At 35.4% G+C, this 24,875-nt stretch overlaps 1 protein-coding gene across 3 annotated transcripts in view; it reads right to left on the bottom strand.

The window, feature by feature from the left end:
• The window catches only part of ATM (ATM serine/threonine kinase), a 117,146-nt gene that overhangs the window by 45,037 nt on the left and 47,234 nt on the right, over positions 1-24,875 (bottom strand). For all 3 annotated transcript variants that reach the window (XM_064482019.1, XM_064482020.1, XM_010988971.3), the window contains exons 30-39: positions 22,783-22,957; positions 22,061-22,225; positions 21,324-21,456; positions 19,777-19,872; positions 17,636-17,807; positions 14,261-14,402; positions 13,016-13,192; positions 10,268-10,445; positions 8,450-8,537; positions 6,398-6,553 (exon numbers count right to left, since the gene is read on the bottom strand). In XM_064482019.1, the coding sequence (XP_064338089.1) occupies positions 6,398-6,553; positions 8,450-8,537; positions 10,268-10,445; positions 13,016-13,192; positions 14,261-14,402; positions 17,636-17,807; positions 19,777-19,872; positions 21,324-21,456; positions 22,061-22,225; positions 22,783-22,957 (1,482 nt within the window). The remainder of the gene's footprint in view (positions 1-6,397; positions 6,554-8,449; positions 8,538-10,267; positions 10,446-13,015; positions 13,193-14,260; positions 14,403-17,635; positions 17,808-19,776; positions 19,873-21,323; positions 21,457-22,060; positions 22,226-22,782; positions 22,958-24,875) is intronic.

Here is a 24,875-nt window from a genome sequence, read left to right as displayed (position 1 = left end):
GTTTGCAAATAAAATAAACTTTATACGTATTCCTGAATACCTAGTACAAGGCATTTTGCTATTAAATAACTTGAACAAGAAACCTAAGACAGAAATCCATTTTTTGACCTGACACTGTTTGTTAACTGTAGATCTGTATTTTGCTTTTATACTTTTCCTGATTACTTTAGATTTACAGAAGTCTCAGTTCACCTAACTGAGTCACTGAAGAAAATTAGCATTCTCTATCTTCTCTATACATTTCACGTCTCTCTGCCCTCCCTTCCCGGCAGGAACCTGAAAAAAAAAAAATCAAAACCAGACTTTCCGAGTTCCAGTCAAGATGGCGGAGTAGCAGGACCACGAGCTTGGCTCTCCTCACAACTACAACAAAACTACAACTGACTTCTAAACAACCACTGAAAATAAGACTAGGTGGAACTTAGCAAAAAAGATCTTCTTCAGCTGGATACATAGAGGGGATCTCAGCAGGATGGTAGGAGGGGCGAGCTCGTGATATAATTGGGCCCCATACCCCCCAGGTGGGCAACACATAAGCTGAAGATTTATTAAGTCACAGAGGCCCTCCCACAGGAGTGAGAGCTCTGAGCCCCACGTCAGGCTCCCCAGCCCAGATTCTGGCATTGGGAGGAGGGCGAGACCCCAGGACATCTGGTTTTGAAGCCCAGTGGGGCTTAGCTCCAGGAGCCCCATGGGACTGGGGGAAACAGAGACTTCATTCTCTTGGGAAGCATACACAGAATTTTGTTTGCACAGGGTCCAAGGGGACAGATAATGACTTCATAGGAACCTGGGCCAGACCTGCCTGCTGGTTTTGGAAGGACTCCTTGGGAGGCAGGGTATAGCTGTGGCTCAGCCTGGGGACATAAAAGCAAATGGGGGACATTTGGGAGTGTTCATCTACATGTGCTTTCCTGGAGGCTGACCTCTTGATTGGATCATTAGCACCAAGACCTAGCCCCACCCAACAGCCTGTAAGGAAGCCTCAGGCCAAACAACATACATGGTGGGAATACAGCCCCACTCATCAGCAGACTTCCTGAGCCACAAAGACCTCTAGACACAGCCCTACCTACCAGAGGTCCAGGACCAGGCTTCACCCAGCAGTGGGCAGGCACCGGCTCCTCCTGCCAGGAAACCTGCATAAGCCTCTAGTCCAGCCTCATCCACCAGGGGCAGATACTAGAAATAAGAAAAGAACAATCCCAAAGCCCATGGAAGGAATTCACAAGCACGTAGAAAGATAAGACGATATGAGGCGGCAAAGGAATACCTCCCAGGCTAAGGCACAAGATAAAACCCCAGAGGAAGAAATAAGTGATGAGGAGACAGGCAATCTATCTGAGAAAGAGATTAAAATAATGATGGTGAAGATATTCAGAGAACTCAAGAAGAGTATAGATGCACAGAGCAAAGTTCTTACAAAGAGTTGGAAAATATAAAGAATACTCAAACAGATTTGAAAAATTAAATCACTGAAATCAGTAACACATTAGAAGGAACCAAAAACAGATTAAATGAGGCAGAAGAATGGATCAATGAACTAAAAGACAGATTAGTGGAAATCACTGCTGCAGAACAGAAAAAAGAAAGAAAAGAAATGAGGATAGTTTAAGAGAACTCTGGGACAATATGAAGCACACTAATGTTCACATTATTGGGGTCGCAGAAAGAGAAGAGAGAGATAATGGACCTGACAAACTTTTTGGAGAGATAATAGCTGAAAACTGCCCCAACTTGGGAAAGGAAACACTTACCCGAGTCCAGGAAGCACAAAGAGTTCCACACAGGATCAAGCCAAAGAGGAACACACCAAGGCACATAGTAATCAAATTGAAAGAAATTAAGGATAAGGAGAAAATATTAAAATCAGCAAGAGAAAAACAACAAATAACATACAAGGGAACTCCCATAAGATTATCAGTTGATTTTTCAGCAGAAATTCTACAGGTCAGAAGGGAGTGGCACAGTATATTTTTAAGTGATGAAAGGGAAAAACTTACAACCAAGAATACTCTATCCAGCAAGGCTCTCATTCTGCTTTGATGGAGAAATCAAAAGCTTCACAGATAAACAAAAGCTAAAAGAATTCAGCACCACCAAACCAGCTTTACAACAAATGTTAAAGGAATTTCTCTAGTAATCAAACCATAAGAAAAGAGAACAAAAAGAAAGAGGGGAAAAAAAAAAAGACCTACAAAAGACTTCTTCAGGGTCTTTTATGGTTCCATATAAATTTCGGAATTGTTTGTTCTAGTTCTGTGAGGAATGTCACGAGTATTTTGACAGAGGTTGCTCTGGATCTGTAGATTGCTGTAGGTAGTACGGCCATTTTGATAGTGTTGATTCTTCCAATCCAAGAGCACAAGATATCTTTCCATTTATTTGTATCATCTTCAATTTCCTTCATCAATGTTTTACAGTTTTCTGAGTATAGGTAACCTCCTTGGTTAAGTTTATTTCTAGGTATTTTCTTGTTTTTGATGCAATGGAAATGCTTATGCCAGTTATAAAATTCTGGTTTTTGAAGTGAAAAAAAAAAAAGTGAATGAAGGGCTGCAAATGGCAAATATTCTTCTTTTTTATGGGTGAGTTGTATTCCCTTACATATGCATGCTGCATCCTTCCTTATCCATTTATCTCTTGATGTGCACTTAGGATGATTCCATATCTTGGCAATTATAAATAATGTTGCTATTAAGAGTAGGATGTATGTATCTTTTTGAATTACTTCCTATCTTGTGATTGGCTTTATTCCTTTGATAACTATGTACATTTAAAAAGCTAATGCTCTAAATGTTCTTAGAAACAATGAACATGTGTAAAATTTTGTGCACATATATGTGCAATATATTGTGTATATGTATTTATATACAATATATTGTATATGTGCAGATTGTAACAATTCTACCTAATAAAACTGAAAAAGAAAAAAAATTCAACATTCATTTATGATGAAAACTCTCCAGAAAGTTGGCACAGATGGAACGACCTCAATATAATAAAGGCCTAGGCAACAAACCCACACCTAAGATGAGAGCATTTCCTCTAAGATCAGGAACAAGACAAGGATACCTATTTTTGCCACTTTTATTCAACATAGTTTTGGAAGTCGTAGCCATAGCAATAAGAGAAGAAAAATAAGGGGAATCCAAACTGGCAAAGAAGAAGTAAAACTGTCACTGCTCATGGATGACATGATACTATACATAGAAAACCTTAAGGAAGTGACCAGAAAACTACTAGAACTCATCAATGAATTTGGTAAAGTTGCAGGATACAAAATTAATATACAAAAATCAGTTGCATTTCTACAAACTAACAACAAAATAGCAGGAAAAGAAATTAAGGAAATAGTACCATTGCACCAAAAAGAATAAAATACTTAGGAATAAACCTACCCAAGGAGACCAAGGACCTGTACTTTGAAAACTATAAGACACTGATGAAAGAATTTGAAGATGACATAAATAGATAAAAAGATACACTGTGTTCTTGGATTGGAGGAATCAATATTGTTAAAATTGTCATACTGCCCAAGGCAATACACAGATTCAATGCAATTCCTATCAAATTACCAGTGACATTTTTCAGAGGTGGAAAAAAAGTTAAAATTTGTGTGGAAACACAAAAGACCTCAACTAGCCAAAACAGTCTTGAAAAAGGAAAACAGAGCTGGAGGAATCATGCTCCCTCACTTCAGACTATGCTACAAAGCTACAGTAATCAAAATAGTGTGGTACAGGCACATAAACAGAATATAGATCAATGGAACAAAACAGAAAGTCCAGAAATAAACTCACACACTTATGGTCAATTAATCTATGACAAAAGAGGCAAGAATATACCACAGAGAAAAGACAGTCTCTTCAAGAAGCAGTGCTCATAAAACTGGACAGCTCCATGTAAAACAATGAAATTAGAACTTTCTCTAACACCATATACAAAAATAAACTCAAAATGGACTAAAGATCTAAATGTAAGACCAGATACTATAAAACTCCTAGAGTAAAACAGGCACAATACTCTTGGACATCAATCACAGCAGTATTTTTTTCAAACCAGCTCCTAGAATAATGGAAATAAAGGCAAAAATAAACAAATGGGATCTAATTAAACTTAAAAGTTTTTACACAGCTAAGGATACCATCAACAAAATGAACACACAACCTAAAGAATGGTAGAAAATATTTGCAAATGATGGAACCAACAAGGGATTAATTTCCAAAATATACAAACAGCTCATATACCTTAATATCAAAACAAACAAACAATTCAGTCAAAAAATGGGCAGAAGATCTAAACAGACATTTCTCCAAAAAACAAAAGAAAAGAAAAAAGACAATACACAGACAAAGGTAACATTTTTACCAAATATATATCTGATATGGGGCTTGTACCTAGAGTATACAAAGAATTCCCACAGTACAATAATATAAAGACAAATAACCCAATTTAAAATGGGTAAAGGATCTGAAAAAACATCTGTCCAAAGAAGATGTACAAATTACCAAAAATACTTGAAAAGATGCTCATTAACATTAGCTACCAGGGAAAAGCAAATCAAAACCACAATGAGATACCACTTCATATTCACTAGGATGGGTAGACTGAAAAAGTCAGATAACAAATATTGTGAGAATGTGGAGAAATTGGAGTCCTCATACATTACTAGTGGGAATGTAAAATTCTAGTTTTGAAAACAGTCCAGCAGTTCCTCAGCAGATAAATACAGACTTACCATGTGATATAGAAATTCCTCTCCTAAGGGGGGAGGGGGGTTATAGCTCAAGTCGTTGAGCACATGCTTAGCATGCATGAGGTCCTGGGTTCAATCCCCAGTACCTCCTCTAAAAATAAATAAATAAACCTAATTAATTACCTCCCCCACCCTAAATAAATAAATAAATTCCTCTCCTAGAAATACGGAAATAAAAGCATACAACCACCTAATAACTTGTACTTGAATGTTCATGGAGTATTATATGACCCCAAAGTGGACACAACTCAAATACTCATCAATCCATCAAGGAATAAAGTGCAGCATAAAAGAAAAACAAAACAAAACAAAAAATCAAAAAACAAACAAACAAAAAACCCAGACTTTCAATGCAAACAGCAAGCCCCAATTGTCAAGCACTTTTTCCCTGAAGTTAAGTAAAATAAAATCTAAGCACTCCTGCTTTTAAACAAGCAATTCTGCAGCCACATTCTATACAATCACCTACCCTCAAATTAAAAGTGCTTTTATAAGAGCTCAGCTATTCACTCCTGATTAGTAGGAAACTGTATTCTACAGAACCAAGATTAAAATCGCTACTACTAAGTCTGCAGGCCTCTTGTCAAATTCTAAGACTAAGAGTAGGCAAAAATCGACTTCTTACTCATTTCATACTTAAAGGGCAGCACACTTGTCTTCCTACAAAGTCTAAGTGATCATGAATCTATCAATTACATATTATATACATGATCTACATGTTGCAGATTTTTAATTGTTTTCAATTGAAAAGTAGAAATGAAAACAAACCAGAGAATTAAGAAATCAGTCCAAGTCTACTAAGTTAAATATATTTGAACTAGGATCTGAATTCTGACTCCTGGTTTCCCACAGTCCAAAAACCATACTGCTTCCAGCTTAATGATAATCCAAAGTAGAAATTATGAGTAGCAAGAATAAGAAATGGATCAACATAATATAGTTTCGCTATTTCAATTTTCTAAAATGGATAATTTTGTGGAAGGAAAGTGGGGCTAACTATAAAAATAAACACTAAGCTATTTCAAATGAATAGATTTGAGGAGGGCAATAAACTATTTTTTACTCTTCAACTTTCTTGGCTGTTTTTTGTTTTTCACTGGTATCTAGGATTATACTTGTCAGACTTGTATGAGAATTCTAACACAGAGGAAAAGCAAATTCAAGCAGTAGAAATAAAGGGGGATAACAAAGTAATGAAAGTGATTTAGTCACAGAAAGAAATCAGATACATTACTTCTAGTCAATAAGTAAAATGGATTTTGAATAAACTGAGGGAATAGTGATAAACTTAATTTAACTGAATTTAGGGAATCACTCAACCATTTGAAAAAATTTACTAATCACTAAGTTCCCAATGCTAGTTACTATGGGGAATACAGAGAAAATTAAGTATGATCTCTGTCCTCTGGGACCTGCTATCTGTATAATTTTTATAATTCTTAAATAATAAACATCTATTTCAGAGAAAAATTACTTTATTTCTTTTAAAAAATTATTATCATTGCTCTTTAAAAGATGGAAAATATCTAAAATATCTTTTAAAAGGGAGAGTGGGAGTAAAACAAATATTTAACATACACACTTAATGAAACCATGTCAACAACAATTTTACAAACTAAAACTTGCAAATGCCATTACCTTCTCTCTTGATCATCCATGTTCTTTTTATCTGCATAGATTTCTGCATAAAGCAATGCTGTAAAGTGAGCAGCACAAGACTGAGCTACCTTGGCAACCTCTAGGTAATTCAACTCCAGCCAGAAAGCATCTTCAAAAACTGTTCCTGAGGAAGGTCTAAAGAAAAATGTTAAATGAAGTCATGCCCATGTCTTTAACTTCAATATCAAAAGTATGCTGATACAGAATACAATGGTAGTAAGCACTAGTTTAAAAAAATTACATTCAAATAGCCAAAAGCCACGTATCCCCAATATATAGCTATAAACAACTAAGGTAACTAAGACCTATGTCACTTTCTGGATCGCTCTTTGACCCAGCCAGCTCTGTCTCACACTTTGAGAGCCTCTGTGACATAAACCAGAAAACATGTGATAATGACCCACATCTCTTTGCTTACAATTTCAGAGAAGAACTCAAGCAAAAACCAGAAAAAAGTGGGTGACAAGGAGAGGTACAGACTACAGCTGGTACTTCGGGGGCTAGCAGCCTACTGAATGCTGATTTTCACAATGTTGAACTTCTCATGTGTGTGCTCACCAGACGTGACGTTATCCTTTTACGATATAGCTTGGTAAGAATAAATATCATCAAATAAGATACAGTTTAAAAAAATCTCTTAGAAAAAGATCCCCTTAGAAAATCTGGTGAAAGCTATGGACCATCATCCCATACAAATTTGGGGTTCAATACCTACCCTCCACCGAGGGATCCACAGACAATGGCTAACAGGCTACACAGAGTAACTAATAACACATAACAAATCTTTTCAAGTGGACAATTTAATGAAAATACTGTTTCTTCTAAGACACAGTTATGTATCTTTCCTATTGCTGTTAATTTTCTCCTTGGTTAACTGCCTAGGTTGAGTTATTTAACAAAAATCTTCCACCAGTGATAACAGTGGAAAATAGTATCACAGATACTATCTTTTTCAAAATTAACATTATAGAGATGTGACAAGCTGTGGTAAAGAGCACTGCAGATAGGCTCACACCCAGCTGGGTCACCCACGACGAGCTGTAGGAATTTTGCCAACTTAAGTTCTTAAGAGTCGATGGAATGGTATGAGGTGGATTACAGAGGAGTTAATTTTTAATATGTAAGTGCATTTAGGTTAAACAATTTTTCATTTTTCTCCCACCATTCCCTCCCATTCTTTATCAACCCACTGCCATGACCACCATACAAACTCATGAGAAATCAATGGCTACTGACTCTAGTTAAAGGTTTACTACATCATTTCTTCAAAGCTCTGGTCAACCCTGGAGCAGTACAGATCAGACCACTCTTGCTAGGAATTCCTAAACTCACTGTTAAAAATCTCGAGAGAAATAATAGGAACAAAAGTACTATATTATAAAGCAATTTATCAGAATCAAGAAAATAAAGTATTTTTATTACCATACAGAACCACAGATACTGAGGACCATGGTACACAGTAAAGAAACTTGTTTTATAATAAAGATACACAAAGGAGCTTTTTTACACAATTCTGGCTACTTCTGAGACAGAAGTAAAGCAAAAAGTTAAAAGAGGAGTAATACAACTAAAAGTAACCTAGAAAATCACTTATTCCTTTACAATTATTTTGTAGATGAAATAAACTAAAACCCCAAAAGACCGAATGATTTAGCAAAGATAACACTGTTACTAGTACAGTTGGGACTAGAATTCAGAATTCCTACAATATTCTTGTAATAACCTATAATGGAAGACAAGCTTTAAAAATACATGTATGTAACTGAATCACTTTGCTGTACACCTGAAACACAATATTATAAGTCAACTATACTTTAATTAAAAAAAAAAAGAATTCAGAGGTCTTGACATTGATTTCACCAAAGTGCCGCCCTGAATGGATTACACACAAGGAGCTACAAGCATCACACACGTTACATCACATTACGCACCCAGCAGTAGCGTTCCCTCCAATGATCATGCTAAAATTCAGCCCATAGTAACAAGTTAGACTTCTCAACCCCCAAACTCTAAAACCAATATTCATATTACCTCTTTTGTCTCCTCAAGTAGTCCACAACAGCAAGCATTGTTCTCTGTGATTTTTTGTCCAAACAGCATCGGAAAAAGTGCTCAGACTCTGATAAACAAAGACATTTCCTCTCAGTCCCAGGCAGACTTGTTTAAGCACTTTCCTCCTTTTGTCTGTGTGTCTGTCTTCTACACTATAAGGTTCTGGCAGAAAACTGGTTCTTAATAACTATGAATCGATAAATGGATGTTAATGACATTTCTTTTTCTTTTAAAAGGAACTATTGTGCTTTATAAAACTGAGAATTTAATTGTAACTTATATTTTATTTCTGAAGAGGACTAATTCATTGATTCAGTAACTATTCATCTAGGATCTTAAATGTACTAGGTGCTCAGTAAACAACCATGAATAAGAAATCTGTATTTACTTTCCTTTTCAATGATAGAATTTAATGTGTGAAGTTTAAATTTTCATTTAAGGCAATAAAAATATTGGCACTCTACACAGACATAAAATAAAACTGGCTGATTTTATTTCTGAAAGGTTGCAGCATAAATATGTATGTACAAACGATAAACATTAAAAAAAAAAGTCTTAGCCGTGTTGATGATAACAGATTGTCAGGTTATCATAAGCAGCAATTATATCAAACTTGGCATGTAATAAAATTATTTTTATTATCACTTCAAGTTACATCACATTAAAGTTTAAATGCTTACTGGTAACTGTGAATCACTTATACCTGCATTTCCCAAATTAAGAGTAGGAAATATAGACTTGACAGTTTGCAAAGTCTCTATAAAAATTTTTATTTTAGGATTTTCATTTCAATGGCCTAAAGAAAACTCATATCAGCATTGTCTGGGTCATTTACACAACCAACTTATGGTCTAGTGGGACCACAGAATGGGCATCCATGCCCATGCTTAATAATTACATTATTTCAAATAGCAGACTTATTAACTGCTGTTGGCCCATAAAAAGGAACACACATAAAACAGAGCAAAGTGAGGTTTAAATGACATCCCAGTAATGTCAAATAAAGGTTGTCATAGTGAAAGTGAAAGAAACAACTGGGAGAATTGAGTAATCACAACGTATGCCAAAGGGACTGGAACCAGTCACGGTAGGAAAGAACAATTTAGTTGCACCAAAATGTCACATTAAGTCAATACTTTCCATATAGTTGTACTGGTCTTGAAGTGCTATATCTGAATCTGTACCTAGTTTTACTTTTGCACGTAAAATACATTAATAATAAACTTAAACATATATACCAAATGTTAACTGTCGTTACCCTAGATCACAGGATTATGGGCAATAAAATCATAAATTTTAAGGTTTATCCTAATTTTTCTATATTTTCCACAATAAATATGATTTTATAATACACAAGGTTGCTTTTAAAAAATGAGTGGACCAGAGCTTTAATATAAAATTCCATCATATCTCCAACACAGTACCTACAATGTGTCATTGTATTTATTTGTCTGCTGTTTCCATTGCTAGAATGTAGGGTATATCTTGTTCACATCCTACTGCCAGCTCCGTGCACACTGCTTGACACACACTGAATGCTCAACTGGTTGCTCCATTCATTTTTTACAATATTTACAGAGGTGTACTATGCACCAAGTACTGTCCTAGGTGTTTGACATATATTATCTCATTGAAAACTGGCTACAACTCTTATCTCCATTCTACAGATGACAGAACAGATGTTTAGAAGTTATAGAATTATTAAGCTTACAACGTGCCTTGATGGGATTCAAACAATCTATCTTTCCCTAGAACTGAGATATTAACAGTACAAATTTGAGAAATTTAACAGAATACCTGAATCCAAATTTGCAGGGGTTGTGGACCGGCTTGTTTGTGAGGACTGTCTGAAGCAGTAAGTGAAAAATCCCTGAATATGTGTAGAAAGCAGATTTCTCCATGATTCATTTGTATCTTGCAGTAAAATATCATGAATCAAGTATGGAAGCACAGTCTGACAAAAGTCAGTTTTCACCTAGAATATACAAACATATCCAGTCAATAGTTTTGAGTAAAAATATTATACTTTCCTTAAAATTTTCAATTCCTGTTACTGACATATTAAACTTAAAAAAAAATGACAGGTGATCTGTCATGAACTCTATGTACTACTAAAAAATATACAAAAAATGGGTACCAGTTAGTGTTTTAAAAAAAAAACTAACTTAGAATATCCATATCAAACATATATGTTACACAGCAATCGTTCATTTTCAGCCAAGGTAATCTGCATATAATGAAATAGGATATCGCTTACAAATGAAATTATTCTGTCACTACACTATTGTACAAAAAAATTTCACGGTTGAAAAGTGTTACTAATAACAGAAGAAGTTTTCCAACTTGATAAAGGCGATAAAGCAGAAAATGGGGATCAAATTTAAGAGAAAAGCTGAAAATTTAATTTTTGCACATTTTCTACACTCAGTGATGAGCACAGCAGTCATGTTGAAATGTTTGTTTTTAATAAACTCCAATTTCTGGGTATAAAATTTGGGTACTTATCTATGGTATACTCCAAGTGTAGAAAATTGCTTTAATATATGTGGTACAATAAAATAATATTCAACTTTAAATAAGACATCATCTTCATGCATTCATTACATACCACACACATAAAACAGATTATAAATTACCAATTGTACATTTTTTCCTTTTAAACTAAAGACAAATCACAGAGCCAGTTTTGAGAATATGAAAATGAATATATGTATATTCATGCATGACTGAAGCATTGTGCGCTATACTAGAAATTGACAACATTGTAAACTGACTATACATCAGTAAAAAAATAAAAATAAAAAAAAAGCCAGTTTTGGAAATACAGAATTTAGGGACCTAAGAATTAGTGTATGTGTGTATATATATATATATATATATATATATGCATATATATTTGGAACATTTCATCCTCTGACCTAAAGTCAGAACTTTATACAAATCTTCAGTTTGTTTACTAATGAGAAATGATTATGTGCCAGGTTATCACTCCGCTGACCTGCTACAAATGCAGTGCAGTACTGCAGAGTGTGATGATTTATTCACTGTCAACAGTTTTTCAGTAGAAACAAGGGCTGCTTTTTAAACTGCTTTCAATAAGGGCACTTTACCAAAATATACACTTCTGTATTCGTTATTTTTAATTGGTAGGTGTTAGACCTAGTCAAGTATTTTTTCATATTTCTGTTAAAACTTGCTTGACAGTGTCATCAGTGACCAGCTGGTGCTTGTAATGGTGTTTAGAACTGCTTAACTGTGTAATAATTTACAGTGCTTTACTCATGTTTTCGCTGACCAGGATTGGGCTGGAGAGGAGGGGGAACTTAGGTGATCTGCACATCCTCCTCATTTTGCTCCCAACACCTCAGAGACAGTGGTTGGGTGTTTGTGCATCTTGCTGTTCATAACTCACCATGACCGGCATATCTGCAGTTATGTTTAGCCCCTTATGGTTTCTTTGTGTTCTGTTGTCCCTGTCTGTGCAAACACTGCAGCAATATGTCTCAGGCCTCAGCCAGCCAAAAATGCCAGAAGCATATATCAGCCTGACTTTAAACTGCACAAGTTTTTCTCTAGGGCACTTTTCCACAGACCCTTTTCCTAAGCAGCTTTGTTCTAGGCACAGGAGTATTAGAAGCTGGAGATGAACATCATACCCAGGAGAAGAAAGGGGACTGCGGCATCTACAAAAACAAGGACAACTCTGCAACAAGTTGTTACCCTGCATGTGATTTCTGTGGAAACCAGTGCCGCCCCCTGAACTCCTACTACAAAACTGCAGGCTTGCAGTCTTGAAGGTACTAGACCGCTGTGAGCTCCCCTGCCTGACAAAGAAATAAAGCTGCCTTTTCTGCTTCACCCAAAACTCTGTCCTCGAGTGTCAATTTGGTAAGCGGGGTACAGAGGCAGAGTTTCAGCAAAAACACTATTATAAATCAGGTTAGATGTTAAAGTCTTAGAGCGCCATCACACTGTGCTGCTTTGGATGATATAAAAGCATATAAACTTTCAGTCTGACTTGGTAGGTACCATTACTTTCTACTGAAATAAATGGTGTACTGTACCTTCAAAAATAAAAAAGCAATCCTAACTGCAACTCCTTCTCTTTTCTAACTCAAGAGAGCGTATCAGGGAAAGTAAACAACAATGACCTTATTAGAAGAAGTAAAAAATTAAAAAAAGTTAGAGCAGGCCTTTGGTTAACGTGATTTACAATCATCAGTATTTTAACTATCATTGGTAACAAATTATTCAAGGCACCCCCTTAGAACTCATCCACCATGTGGCTACCCCACAGCTGAAACCTACTGCATAAAGTTGAGGCTAAATAAAGATGCGCTGCTGGGTGGATTCACAACAGCTGAGCACAGGTGATGCTGCATGAAGAGGACGTGCAGCACGCAGCACTCTTATTCGATACACAGGCCATGAACTTGGACACAAAAGACAAATGCAATGGGACAAGCCAAGAAAACTGTTAAGAGAAAGCTCAGTGAAAAACACAAAGGTAGAAAGCGATTAAGTCAGACTAATTAATCTTCTTACTTCACACATTGGCTTTAATAACTGCAGAACTTCACTTTTTGTGCCTCCACTATCCAAAAAAGCACAAGTCAGTGTCTTTATCCAAATGTCATGATTTTCACTTTGAGGAATCCACAGGTTTGTATCATCCAAGCCTTCTAAAGGGCTTTCTTTCTCAAGTCTGGGTACTTCTAAAAACTAGAAAAAAGTGATCAGAAAATGTAAATAAGGTAGGCAGAAATACATTTTACCTTTTCTTGCAAAACAAATATCTAGGCACAAATAAATCTGTTTCTAAATAAAACTAAATACGGTTAAAATTAAATCTGGAGGCAGCCGTTACCCTTTAAAATAAAAATACATTTATGTTTACATGAGAGGCAGAGTTGTAAAAAATTACCGACCTAACACAGCAAGAAACTTGAGTTCTACTCAGCTCACTAGTGGTGTGTTAAACAAATCACAAATTCTCTGCCTTATCTGTCTCATGTATAAAACCAGTCCAAATCTACTACGCAGCAATGGTTTCAAGATGAAATGAAATTTTAGAATGTTAAAACCACAGTGATTTACAGGTTATTAGTTTTATTAGTAGTTTAGTATTATTAATATTAGTTTAATATTAATGATAATTAGACTAAGACCAAAATGATATTTATGATACATTAAAAGTACTATTTCAATAATGGGTATAAGCCCCAAAATTAAACTGGTGAAAACTCAACTGCTTATTTCTCAGTTGCTTTATGGAAAGAAAATATTAAAGAAAAATGCTTAGATGAAAGGAGAAGCAAGAGTTCTTAAACCTTTCATAGAGTACTCTCAGTGGGACCTTGTTATGATATCAACATGCAAAAGGGAGAAATCTATATGTCATATTCAGTTTCACTAGGGGTTTGTGGTACTTTAACTTGCTATGGAAATAAATGCTTGCTTGTTGATCACAGTACCTATAAACCACACCCAGGATCTGTAGCTTTCATGGGATCAAAGTAAGAGTTTTCTACTCCTAAGAAAAATAGCTTGTCATGAAGAACTCCTACTATCCCCCAAATCAATGACCACTTCTTTAGGCCACCCATCTCGGCGTTTTCACACCGCCATAACTAAAAGTACAAATACCTTGGACTCAAGAAGTACAGCTGGAATTATTCCCAAGAAAGGTTAAATGTTAGTATATTAAACAATTTGATATTCACATCCCAGAGCAAATAGAACTGTTCTAGATATAGTGAGCACCCAATAAACATTCATTATTTGCGAGACCTTTTTTCTTGATGTTCGAAAAGGCTGTAGATAGGTCAGCATGGGATCAGTTGTCGTCTTATAAATCTCCCAGAAACTATGTCCAGTTTTTGTGGCTAAAATGCTTTTCAAACAGGTAACAGCTGCTGATCGCACTTTGACACTGAAAAACACATATAATTCAAATGCCACAAAATATATCAACTATTAATCTTGATGAATATTAGGCAAGTATCAATGAAAAAATTAAAATCTGAAAATTTAAATTTATATTAGGAAATGTTTACATTTATTAAGAAATTTTACATCTATAAAATCCTGTAACATCAAAGCAAAAATTATCAAAGGATTTTTAATATTCCTTTAGTAAACGAGTTACTAATCACTGCAACAGCAATTGCCTTCATTCAATACAGTAAAGTTTATATTATGACTACTATAAAAGGACTCTTAAAAAGAAATACTTGGAAAATACATTGACCAGTAAAAATGAGTAATGAGAATGACAGAATACTAATTCACCCCAGTAAAAGTACTTCGGTAACATTTTCTCTAAGAGACACAAATAATTTGAGGTAAGACATAATGGAATTTCCCTACAAATGATAAAATTATTGTCTAGAATAATTTTAAATGAACGTTTAAGTGTGTACTTATTTTGACTGGAAGCTAGTTGAGAATCATTATGTAAGGCATCTAAAACCTCGAATACAACACTGAAAGTCCTTCTCTTTTGTAAACCTGGATTCATCCTTCATTCCTCTTTCTATCCCTCACTCCTCCACATCCAGTTCATCAGCAGGTCCTGCTACCTCTGTGTCAGAAACATGCCCTGGTTCCATGCATGTTCTGTCTCATCTCCATCACTGCCACCTTTAACTGAGTCACCATCATTCCTCCTCTGGATTACTGCAGTAGTTTCATAATCGGGCTTCCTGTTTCCATTTCTGCCCTATGACAATCAATTTGCCATATAAAAGTTAGAGTAAAAATGTAAACTGCATCATGACATTACTTTGCTTAAAACTCCATGGCTTCCTTATGTATTTCGAATCAAATCCAAATTTCTTAATCAGAATTAGTCCTAACCTCCTAACTTTAATTCATACCATCTTCCAAATTTCTTAATCAGAATTAGTCGTAACCTCCTAATTTCATTTCATACCATCTTCCAAATTTCTTAATCAGAATTAGTCCTAACCTCCTAATTTCATTTCATACCATCTTCTTCCACACCAGGCTCTTTCTGATCCTCAAACACACAAAGCTTATTTCCAATCTACCTATTCTCTGTCTGAATGTTTTAGCCCTAATCATCTTACAGCTGACTCCTGATCACTCAGATGAGCTAGATGACACTTCCTCAGAGAAGCCTTCCATGATTCTGGGAATTCCTTAGTCAACATCCCCTTCATATACCTGAGGCCCCTTAAACATGTAATGAAGGTTCTTCCTCTTATAAAAAAGACAGGAAAAACAAGCTGTACCTATTCCCTGTGGTTCTCAAGTTCGAGTCAGACTAATATTTTTGTGCATTTTTTCCAGAAAAAAATCAATTGCCAATTACTGTGTAACAAATGAAACACTTAATGCTTGCAAATTTTCTGTGAAAAATCTCTTGAAAAACTGTGCCAGATCTACTTTGAAACACATTTTTAAAAAGAGATGGATTAATACATGGATAGGAGGATGGCTAAACGTGATAAAGCAAGGATAATAGTAAATAATGGTAGAGTCTAGGAAGAATCGAGGTGGTTAGTACATGGGTGTTTACTGTAAAATTCTTTCAACTTTAAGTTTGAAATCAACTACAGAAAAACAAGAGAGAAAAAAATGAAAGCATGAGATTAAACAACATGCTATTAAAAAATCAATGGGTCAATGATGAAATCAAAGTTGAAATTAAAAAATATCTTGAGACAAATGAAAATGAAAACACAACCACACAAAATTTATGGGACGCAGCAAAGGCAGTTCTAAGAGGGAAGTTTATAGTGATACAGGCCTTCCTCAAAAAAGAAGAACAATCTCAAATAAACAATCCTACCCACCAGCTAAAAGAATTAGAAAAGGAAGAGCAAAAAACCACAAAAGTCAGCAGAAGGAAGGAAATAATAAAGATCATGGAGGAAATAAATGAAATAGAGATTAAAAAATTGAAAAAAATCAATCAAAACAAAAGCTGGTTTTTTGAAAGAATAAATAAAATCAACAAACCTCTGGCCAAACTCACAAAGAAGAAAAAAAGAGAGGGCACAAATAAGCAAAATAAGAAAGGAAAATGGAGAAATTACAACAAATAACATAGAAATAAGTTTGAAAATTTTTATAATAAAATGTTGGAAAAGAAACCACGTCAGCATTTTTACTGTAACAACAACAACCAAAGAGAGAAAGATACATGTTCCTTAAATTAACAATGACAAAGACAGCAGGCGGACATCACTTATTTCCCAAGAGAAGGGGTTGGGGCTGTCATGGGGAAACAGATGCAAAACATCTATTTACCTTGGAAAGACTGTGGGCAAAAATCCTTTGAAATCAGCCCCCTAGTGGTGGCGATGAGGTGCTCAAATATATCAAAAATATAGCTGAACCTTGAACAAGAGTTGAACTATACAGACCCACTTACACACAGATTTTTCTTCAACAGTAAATACTACAATATTACACAATCTGCAGTTGGTTCAGTCCTTGAATGCAGAACCACAGACAGGGAGGGCCAACAATGGTTATACACGGACTTTCCACTGAGCAGAGGGTCAGTGTTCCAAGCCCCTCATCACTCAAGGGTCTATAAATAACAGATAAATAGGTAACTGCAAATAAATAGATAAATAAGGAGGGGAAGAGAAAGCAAAAGTAATCTCAAAATGAGCAAGCTGAAATTCTGACACTACCTATTGCCATTTTGCTTTGCAAGGAGCATTAATAGGCAAAAGAAAGCCCTATCTGATTAGCTTAAGACTTTCAGAATTATAAAATTTCTGCTCTATGACTCATTTTAAAAGGATCAAGGCTGAGAAGACAATGGTATCTTTGATTCTGACAACTGCCCAAACTATCCCCAGTTATATCCCCCTATCTTAATGTTTTGTGTTGAACCATCTGATAGTGTTCGTATCATTTATTTGTCTAGTTTACTCTAAAATTTAATATGAATCTTGTCTGGTGTACTCATCACTATATCAAGTACCTGGCACACAGTAAGGTTTTAGTAATTACATGAATTAATAAAAATACTATGCTTTTCACTAAATATATGAAACTGAAAATATGGCAACTAAAAGGAGAACACTTCAGTTACTGGAAATGTTAATTTATATGAAGTCCCAATCTCCTTGAATGTCAGATTAAGTAAGTGCGATCAGATATACGGTATCATTAAATGCTCACCAATCTTCTATCAGTGTACTGTTCAGGTAGGTCAGCATTATGAAGGTCCACTGAAGCTCTTTATCTTCAAATAACTCAAGAGCCTTGGTACACGACGTGTCCCTGTTATGTTGTATCGCTATTGTAGAGAAATCTACAGGACCCACTTCTCCCAAGCAGCTTCCAACAGCCTCTGCACACAGAAATTCCATTTCAGTAGAGTAACAGCTAAGAGACTGTGCATAAAACAGAACTTCGCCAATTTCAAAAACATATTCTGTCATCTCTTAAGATTTAAGTGTTTTCTCAAAGATTTTGAATAGATTAAAGAAGCTACAAAATACAGTATAATTTTCTTTACATAGCATCCATATGGCAATATTTTCCCCCATAAAGTCATACGCAGGAGATAGATTAACTAGTAGAATGTAGATATTAAGGAAAGTACAAATATAGCCACTGTATGCGAGCATCCATTTTTTTGAGGTATTACGTAAAGTCCACAAATATTAAACACTCAGTTCCGTGAAAATTCACACACACAGATACACACACACAAACATGCATGCACACATGCCCATTTTTTTTCCACCTGCATTATTACTACCCAAATGAAGAAGGATATTTTCAGCATATCAGACAGCTCCCTCATGCTCTTTCCCAGTCATGGTGGAATTTAATAAAATACATTAAAACAAATTACTTGATAGTCCTCCTTTCAAAAGGTCGAGCCTAATTCTTCTCCCGTTGAGTGTGGGCTGTACTTAGAGACTTACTTTTAAAAAACAGAGTATGTACAAGTCTTTCACTTCCTTAATTAAAATTATCCCAGGTATTTAATTCTCTCAGATGTGATTATAAATGGAATGGAATTTCATTTTTATATTGCTCATTGCTGGTGTACAGAAACATAACCGAATTTTTTGTGTTGATTTTGTATTCTGTAATTTTGCTGAATTCTTTTATTAGCTCTCTTATGATAACTTTCTGGTAGATTTTCGGGGGTTTTCTATAAATACAGAAATATGTCATCTGTGAATATAGTTTTACTTCTTGCTTTCCAATTTGAATGTTTTTTCTTTCTTTTTCTTGTCCAATTGCTCTGACTAGAACTTCCAGTATAATGATGAATAGCAGTGGTAAAACTGGGCAAACTTGCCTCATTCCTGATCTGAGGGAGAAAGCTTTCAGGCACTCACCATTAAGTAACATGTTAGCTGTGGGTATAAATCGCTAATATTTTATGCTACACAGGAAAGTCACTGAGTCTCCTGTAGTAAATCAGGTTTGCCCCCAGAGCAGTGCTACTATGGACAAATGGTAAATTCCTCGGTCAAAGGAAATTTTTAGGGTACTGATCAAGTTCTATTTCTTGGCCTGGGTGCTAGATGTACAGGTGTGTTCTGTTTGCAAAAATTCTTCATGTTACATACTCACGACTTTTCTACATGTTAGATATATTTCAATAAAAAGTCTACAGGAAAAAGAAGTACCCCAGACACTAGACTTCCACTGAGAAGTTAAGAAAGACTCTGTTGAAAGATGGTAGAATCTGTGAAGCATTTCTGTTCCTCCCATTTTTCTTATTTGAAACAATTTTGTCACAACTTCAAGCTGACTTTAATCACGTGATTTTTCCATCCTGTGATCACCAAATTTAAACACTTACACTAGGCATAATGTTGGCTATTTATCTTACATGAGTTAACCCCCAAATAGTGGTAGAAAAGGACGTGAAAGTGGCTTTAAAAACTGAGTTTAATCTAGCTCTCCAAGTCCTCATTCTTATTTCAGTTATATAAAAAATATACTAAGTACCATTCAGTTACACTATATTTACAAAATGTATCAGAAGTCAATTTATTTGCAACTTAATGCTACAAACGGGTTTTTCTGACTTCCTTAAATATTTACAAGGCATTTTCAAATGAACAGTTAATCATTAACGTGTGTTAATCCCTACCTTCTTAACTTTATATGAATGTCTTAAGAAGGAAAATGTTATGGGGGACTGCTTAGGGATCGCTGAACTAAACAGAAATACGACTAGCATCTCACATTTCCCCAATATCCCAAATGACAAACTTTTATTGATTTAAAAATATAAAAATGACCACTCAAACAAAAAAAAAAAAGTGTATTTATTCAGCCAAACAGTTTACCTAAAACTTCTTTTTCACCAGTGTGGTTTGCTGCCATCTTGGATAACTGCAACAAGCCGACAACCAGCTTCACCATCATGCCATCCTGCGGGTTATCTGGAAGTAGTTTTGGAAAAACTCAGCTTATGCTATAGCAGAGACAACATTTTTCTCTATAACATGTTCATATATTAAATTGTATGACTAGAAAACTTGCAAAGTTTTTTTAAAAAGATTTTAAATCATGAGCACCTCAAAAATATGAAATGAATGAACATATTTGAACATCCTTCTGAAGCAGAATCACGTAAAAGTGAGCAGCAACATTTGGCAGAGAAAAATGTCTTAACAAGTTATGCAGAAAAATCAGTATCTTAGCAAAAATCACAGTTGGAAACACAGAAATCATTCAACATTAAGCTAGAAGGAACCCTGGGAGCTTGCTTGGGTTTTTAGCCTCTAGCATTTAGAATGGACCAGCACTGTCCAACAGAACTTCCTGAAATGATGAAAATGTTCTATAATCTGTGCTGTCCAATGACAGACACAAGCCATGTTACTCCTGAGAACTTGACATGTGCCAGCACAACAAAGAAACCGAACTTACAATTTTATTGAATTCGAATTCACTTAAATCTAAATAGCTACACACATCTATTGGCTGTATTGGTCTGGATGAACAAAATATTCAAACACACAAGAACAAGAGATGGAAAGAGGGTTTCATGTTTTATGTATATGTATCTCCGAAAAAATGCACTAGAAATTTGGGAGTTCAGAGAGTCAAAATAAAATTAATTTTTAAAAGTACTGAGGATAAAAATAACACAATAGAAACGTGAAGTTAATGGGCACATAAACATGAAAATCAAAACATAAATAGAAAAAATTTCCACCACATGCAGTACTATAATAACCTAAACTCAAATCAAATCAACATAAAATGGATGTTTTCTTAAGTTAAAAAAAAAAGCTAGAAACACATACAAATATGCGTATATATACATAAAACACACATATATACGTACGCACAACACACAAACAGGGATAAGATGTTTAAAATGAAACATGTTTCTTTTATTTAAATAAGTTGGAGCAGTAGACAGAGATAGATTACCTTGTATGCCTAGCTCTAAGGAATTCAAATTTTTCTTTCAGGCAGTAGCAAGTGGTTAACGTTTTTTTAAGCAGCAGAATAACATGATTATATTTAGACTTAGAGAAATCATTCCAGCAGAGGTGAAGAGGATGGATAAAATGGGAGTAGTTCAAGGTGAGGAGACCATTTGGGAAGTCTTTCATGGTTAGACGAGAAATAATGAGGGTCTGGGGGAGGGTACAGCTCAGTGGTAGAGCGTGTGCTTAGCATGCATGAGGTCCTGGGTTCAATCTCCAGTACCTTCATTTAACAAAAAAAATTTTTTTAAAAAGAAAGAAAAAATGAGGGTCTGAACTAAATGATGAGAGTCTAAACTAAGTCTATGACAATTAAATCAAGAACAAGAATTCACAAAAGATTCTTTCAGAAAGAAATGGGTACAAATAACCCAAGTCGTTAAAGTTGGTACCCTGAGATGCTCTCATAAGATCCATCATCTGATCTTTATGTTGCTCTAGTTGTCTTCGAAGATCCTTCAGTCCTTCAAGCCGTGTCAAGGGAAGTGCGTCATAAACACTTACTGAGAGAAAATGGTTAATTTCCTAAAAGAAAAAATTAGATTAAAACGTAACTTTTGACATGTATTGGTTGAGTCTGTAGAATAAAACCTAACAGCAATAAAAAAATCAGTTAGTGCCTTTTACAGACACTAATTCATATCACTGTTACTACGAAATAAGGTAGAAATAAATTACTTCTTCCACTTCAAATCCTACAATGTTTTAATCATTTAAATTCTAATAGACTCTCTCATGATAATGCAATTAGAGTTTCAGATTGTTAGAGCATATTTGATTTTTTATTTAAGAGGGTAGATTTCATTTTTTTGTTTTTTCTTATTTTTTAACATATTTTTATTGAGTTAGTCATTTTACAATGTTGTGTCAAATTCCAGTGTAGAGTACAACTTTTCAGTTATACATGAACATATGTATATTCATTGTCACATTTTTTTTTGAGCTACCACCAGATCTTGTGTTTATTTCCCTGTGCTATACAATATAATCTTGTTTATCTATTCTACATATGCCTATCAGTATCATTTTTTAAAAAAGATTGGTTTTTGTTTTTAGAGCATTAGAGGTTTCCAAAAAGTACCACTATCCTCTCTAATACAAAATAGTAAGATGATGGAATAATTATTACCTCCAAGAGTGAAAAGGGTCCTCTACTGTATTTGATTTTCTGCTGAGTAATACGTAAATCCTTAAAGACAACGTGGTCAGGAAAAGGATCTAAAAGTTTAATCGTGATATATAGGTTTTCATTATCCTTGTTATCAATCACTAAGTATTTCAACAAGTCCAATACCTGAACATAATTTAAAAAGAAAAAAAATCAAAAGAGGAGAAATGGATTAATTATACTTTAAAGCAAAACAACCAAACCCACTGTAATAAACGATATAAACTCTACTAACCTAGTTCAGATAAAATGTTCTCTATCATTTCAAAGACACCTAGCTACTACTGTTTCTGTGCTTTCAAATAATTCAACAAATACGTGAGGTGTTAACTACAGGATGGGCACTGAGGTATAAAACTGCCAATATTACCGAAACATTTTATATAAGTAATATCTCAGACACCATCACAGTGGGTGAACTGCATCCTTAGTTTTGACCAACTCTATACTTCAGCCTAAGTTAAGAGACAGAAATCAGGTTATTTATTAGATCAAAATTGCCAACTGCTCTGCAATTAAATGATTACAAGGACTAATTCATTAAGAATTTTTTTCCACCATTTTTCAAAGAATATTTTCACTGAAATTACTGATTCCACCAAGGAAACATAAAACAGCTCTTCCCAAGAATACTTTTATCACTGTATTTCAAATGTCATTTTGAGGACGATTTGGGAAATTACCTGTTTCTGAACCTCCATCTGATCATCCACAAGGGGTATAAGTGTACCAACGATAACATGAAGATGATTTTCTAAAGCATCCTTACAGTGAGTTACTGCTGTGTGGCAAACCCGGCTTAACAGGTCACAACAAAGGGAGAAGCTACGTAATGACACACCCGTGAAACGAGCAGGCCTAATAAGGGAAAAAAACAGTAAGTCCTACGACACTACTTCCATATAAACTCATTTAAAAGTCATTTTTATTCAACAGCTCTAATTCTTTTCCTTTTCTTTTATTTTTTATTGAGGTATAGTCAGTTTACAATGTTGTGTCCATTTCTGGTGTACAGCCCAATGCTTCAGTCATACATGAATATACATATATTCATTTTCATATTCTTTCTCACCATGAGCTACTATAAGGTATTGAATACATACAGTATAAACTTGTTTATCTATTTTATATAGAGCAGTCAGTATCTGCAAATCTGGAACTCCCAGTTTATCCCTTCCCACCCTTCTCCGCCCTGGGAACCACAAGTCTGTATTCTGTGAGTCTGTTCCTCAACAGCTCTAATTCTGATGCGAGTTGACATAAAAGTCGTATTTAATTCCTTAATAGTTTAACAGCCAAAAAGGGAAGTGACAACAACAAAATGACAGAGTAGGCAGCTCTAAGCTCTCCTGACAGAAACACTGAAAAACAAGCAAACTGCCAGAACTTTGTAAGAACTCTGTAAAACAGTCAAAAGTCAAAAGTTTACAGCAATCAAGCAATCACTGAATTAAGAGAAAGGAAATTTAAAATCTAGGAAAGCTTTGTGGTGATTTTACCTGCCCCTGCCGCACCCCTCCCCAGTCTGGCAGCAGTCACAAAAACCGCAGTCCTCATTTCCAATGTGGGATCCTGGTCCTTCGTTCCAGAGGGAGCAGAGCAGACCTTATTCCCAAATGATTGTGTTATGTCTGTTCTAAATCTCTCTGGGAGCTATCTGAAGGACTAACATAAGGTGCTTTGCTCTGTTTTCCCTAACCTGGATATCCCCCAGGCTGGAAAAGCTGAGTGCATTGCTTGAAAACATTGCAAGGCTGACCAACAACCCACAGCTGCCTGGGATAAAAGATCATTGTTGAGACACACAACAGACCACCTAATGCCTAGGATGAAAAGCCAGGGAGAGCGTTCCCTTGGGAAATTAGAACCTCAAACTCACCCATATTTTCAAGGAATTTAGAAAGCCAGACACATGCCCAGGACAAGGTGCTTGCTCAAAAACTAAATGAAAAGACCACAATCTCTCACTTTGGGCTGAGCTCTGGGCTCAGAGCAAACCTAGGTTAAGGGCTGAAGGGGAGTCCTAACATAGACCCAATCTGCGAGGACTAGGAAAGGTTTTCTCTCTCTCTCTCTCTCTCTGGTTCTTAGTATTTTGGGAAATCTCTGTCAAAACACTATCTGAACTGTCTTCAGTGACTACAATGGCAAGGAATACTCTTATGGCTACCGAAGGGGAAGGAGGAATAAATTAAGAGTTTGGGATTAGCAGATACAAACTACATTATATAACACAGATAAGCAATACAGTCCTACTGTATAGCACAGGGAACTATATTCAATACTATATAATAAACTATAATGGAAAGGAATATGAAAAAGAATATACACATATGTATAACTGAATCACTTTGTTATATACCATAAACTAACACATTGTAAATTAACTATAATTCAATAAAAAAATCAATCACCAATGGCTGATGATTTCAGCAATCATGCCTAGGTAATGAGGTCTCCATTAACACCACAAAGGATGGGGTTTAGGGAGCGTCTGGGCTGGTGAACACATGCAGGTGTGGGGAGAGTGAAATGCATATAGCAGGGCATGGAAGGTCCATGCCCTTTCCCCATGCCGTGCCCTGTGCATCTCCTCCATCTGGCTGTTCCTGAGTTATTTCCTTTTATAATAAAACAGCAATCTAGTGAATAAACAGGTTTCCTGAGTTCTGTGAGCCACTCTAGCAAACTGATCAAACCCAAGAAAAGGGGTCACTGAAATCTCCAATCTATTGCCAGTGATAACCTGGGCTTTCAACTGACATCTGGTGTGACT

Source organism: Camelus dromedarius, chromosome 34 (assembly GCF_036321535.1).
Source record: "Camelus dromedarius isolate mCamDro1 chromosome 34, mCamDro1.pat, whole genome shotgun sequence".
NCBI classification, from domain to species: domain Eukaryota; kingdom Metazoa; phylum Chordata; class Mammalia; order Artiodactyla; family Camelidae; genus Camelus; species Camelus dromedarius.
Note: the sequence above shows the minus strand (reverse complement) of the source record. Positions and strands in the feature narration are given on the sequence as shown.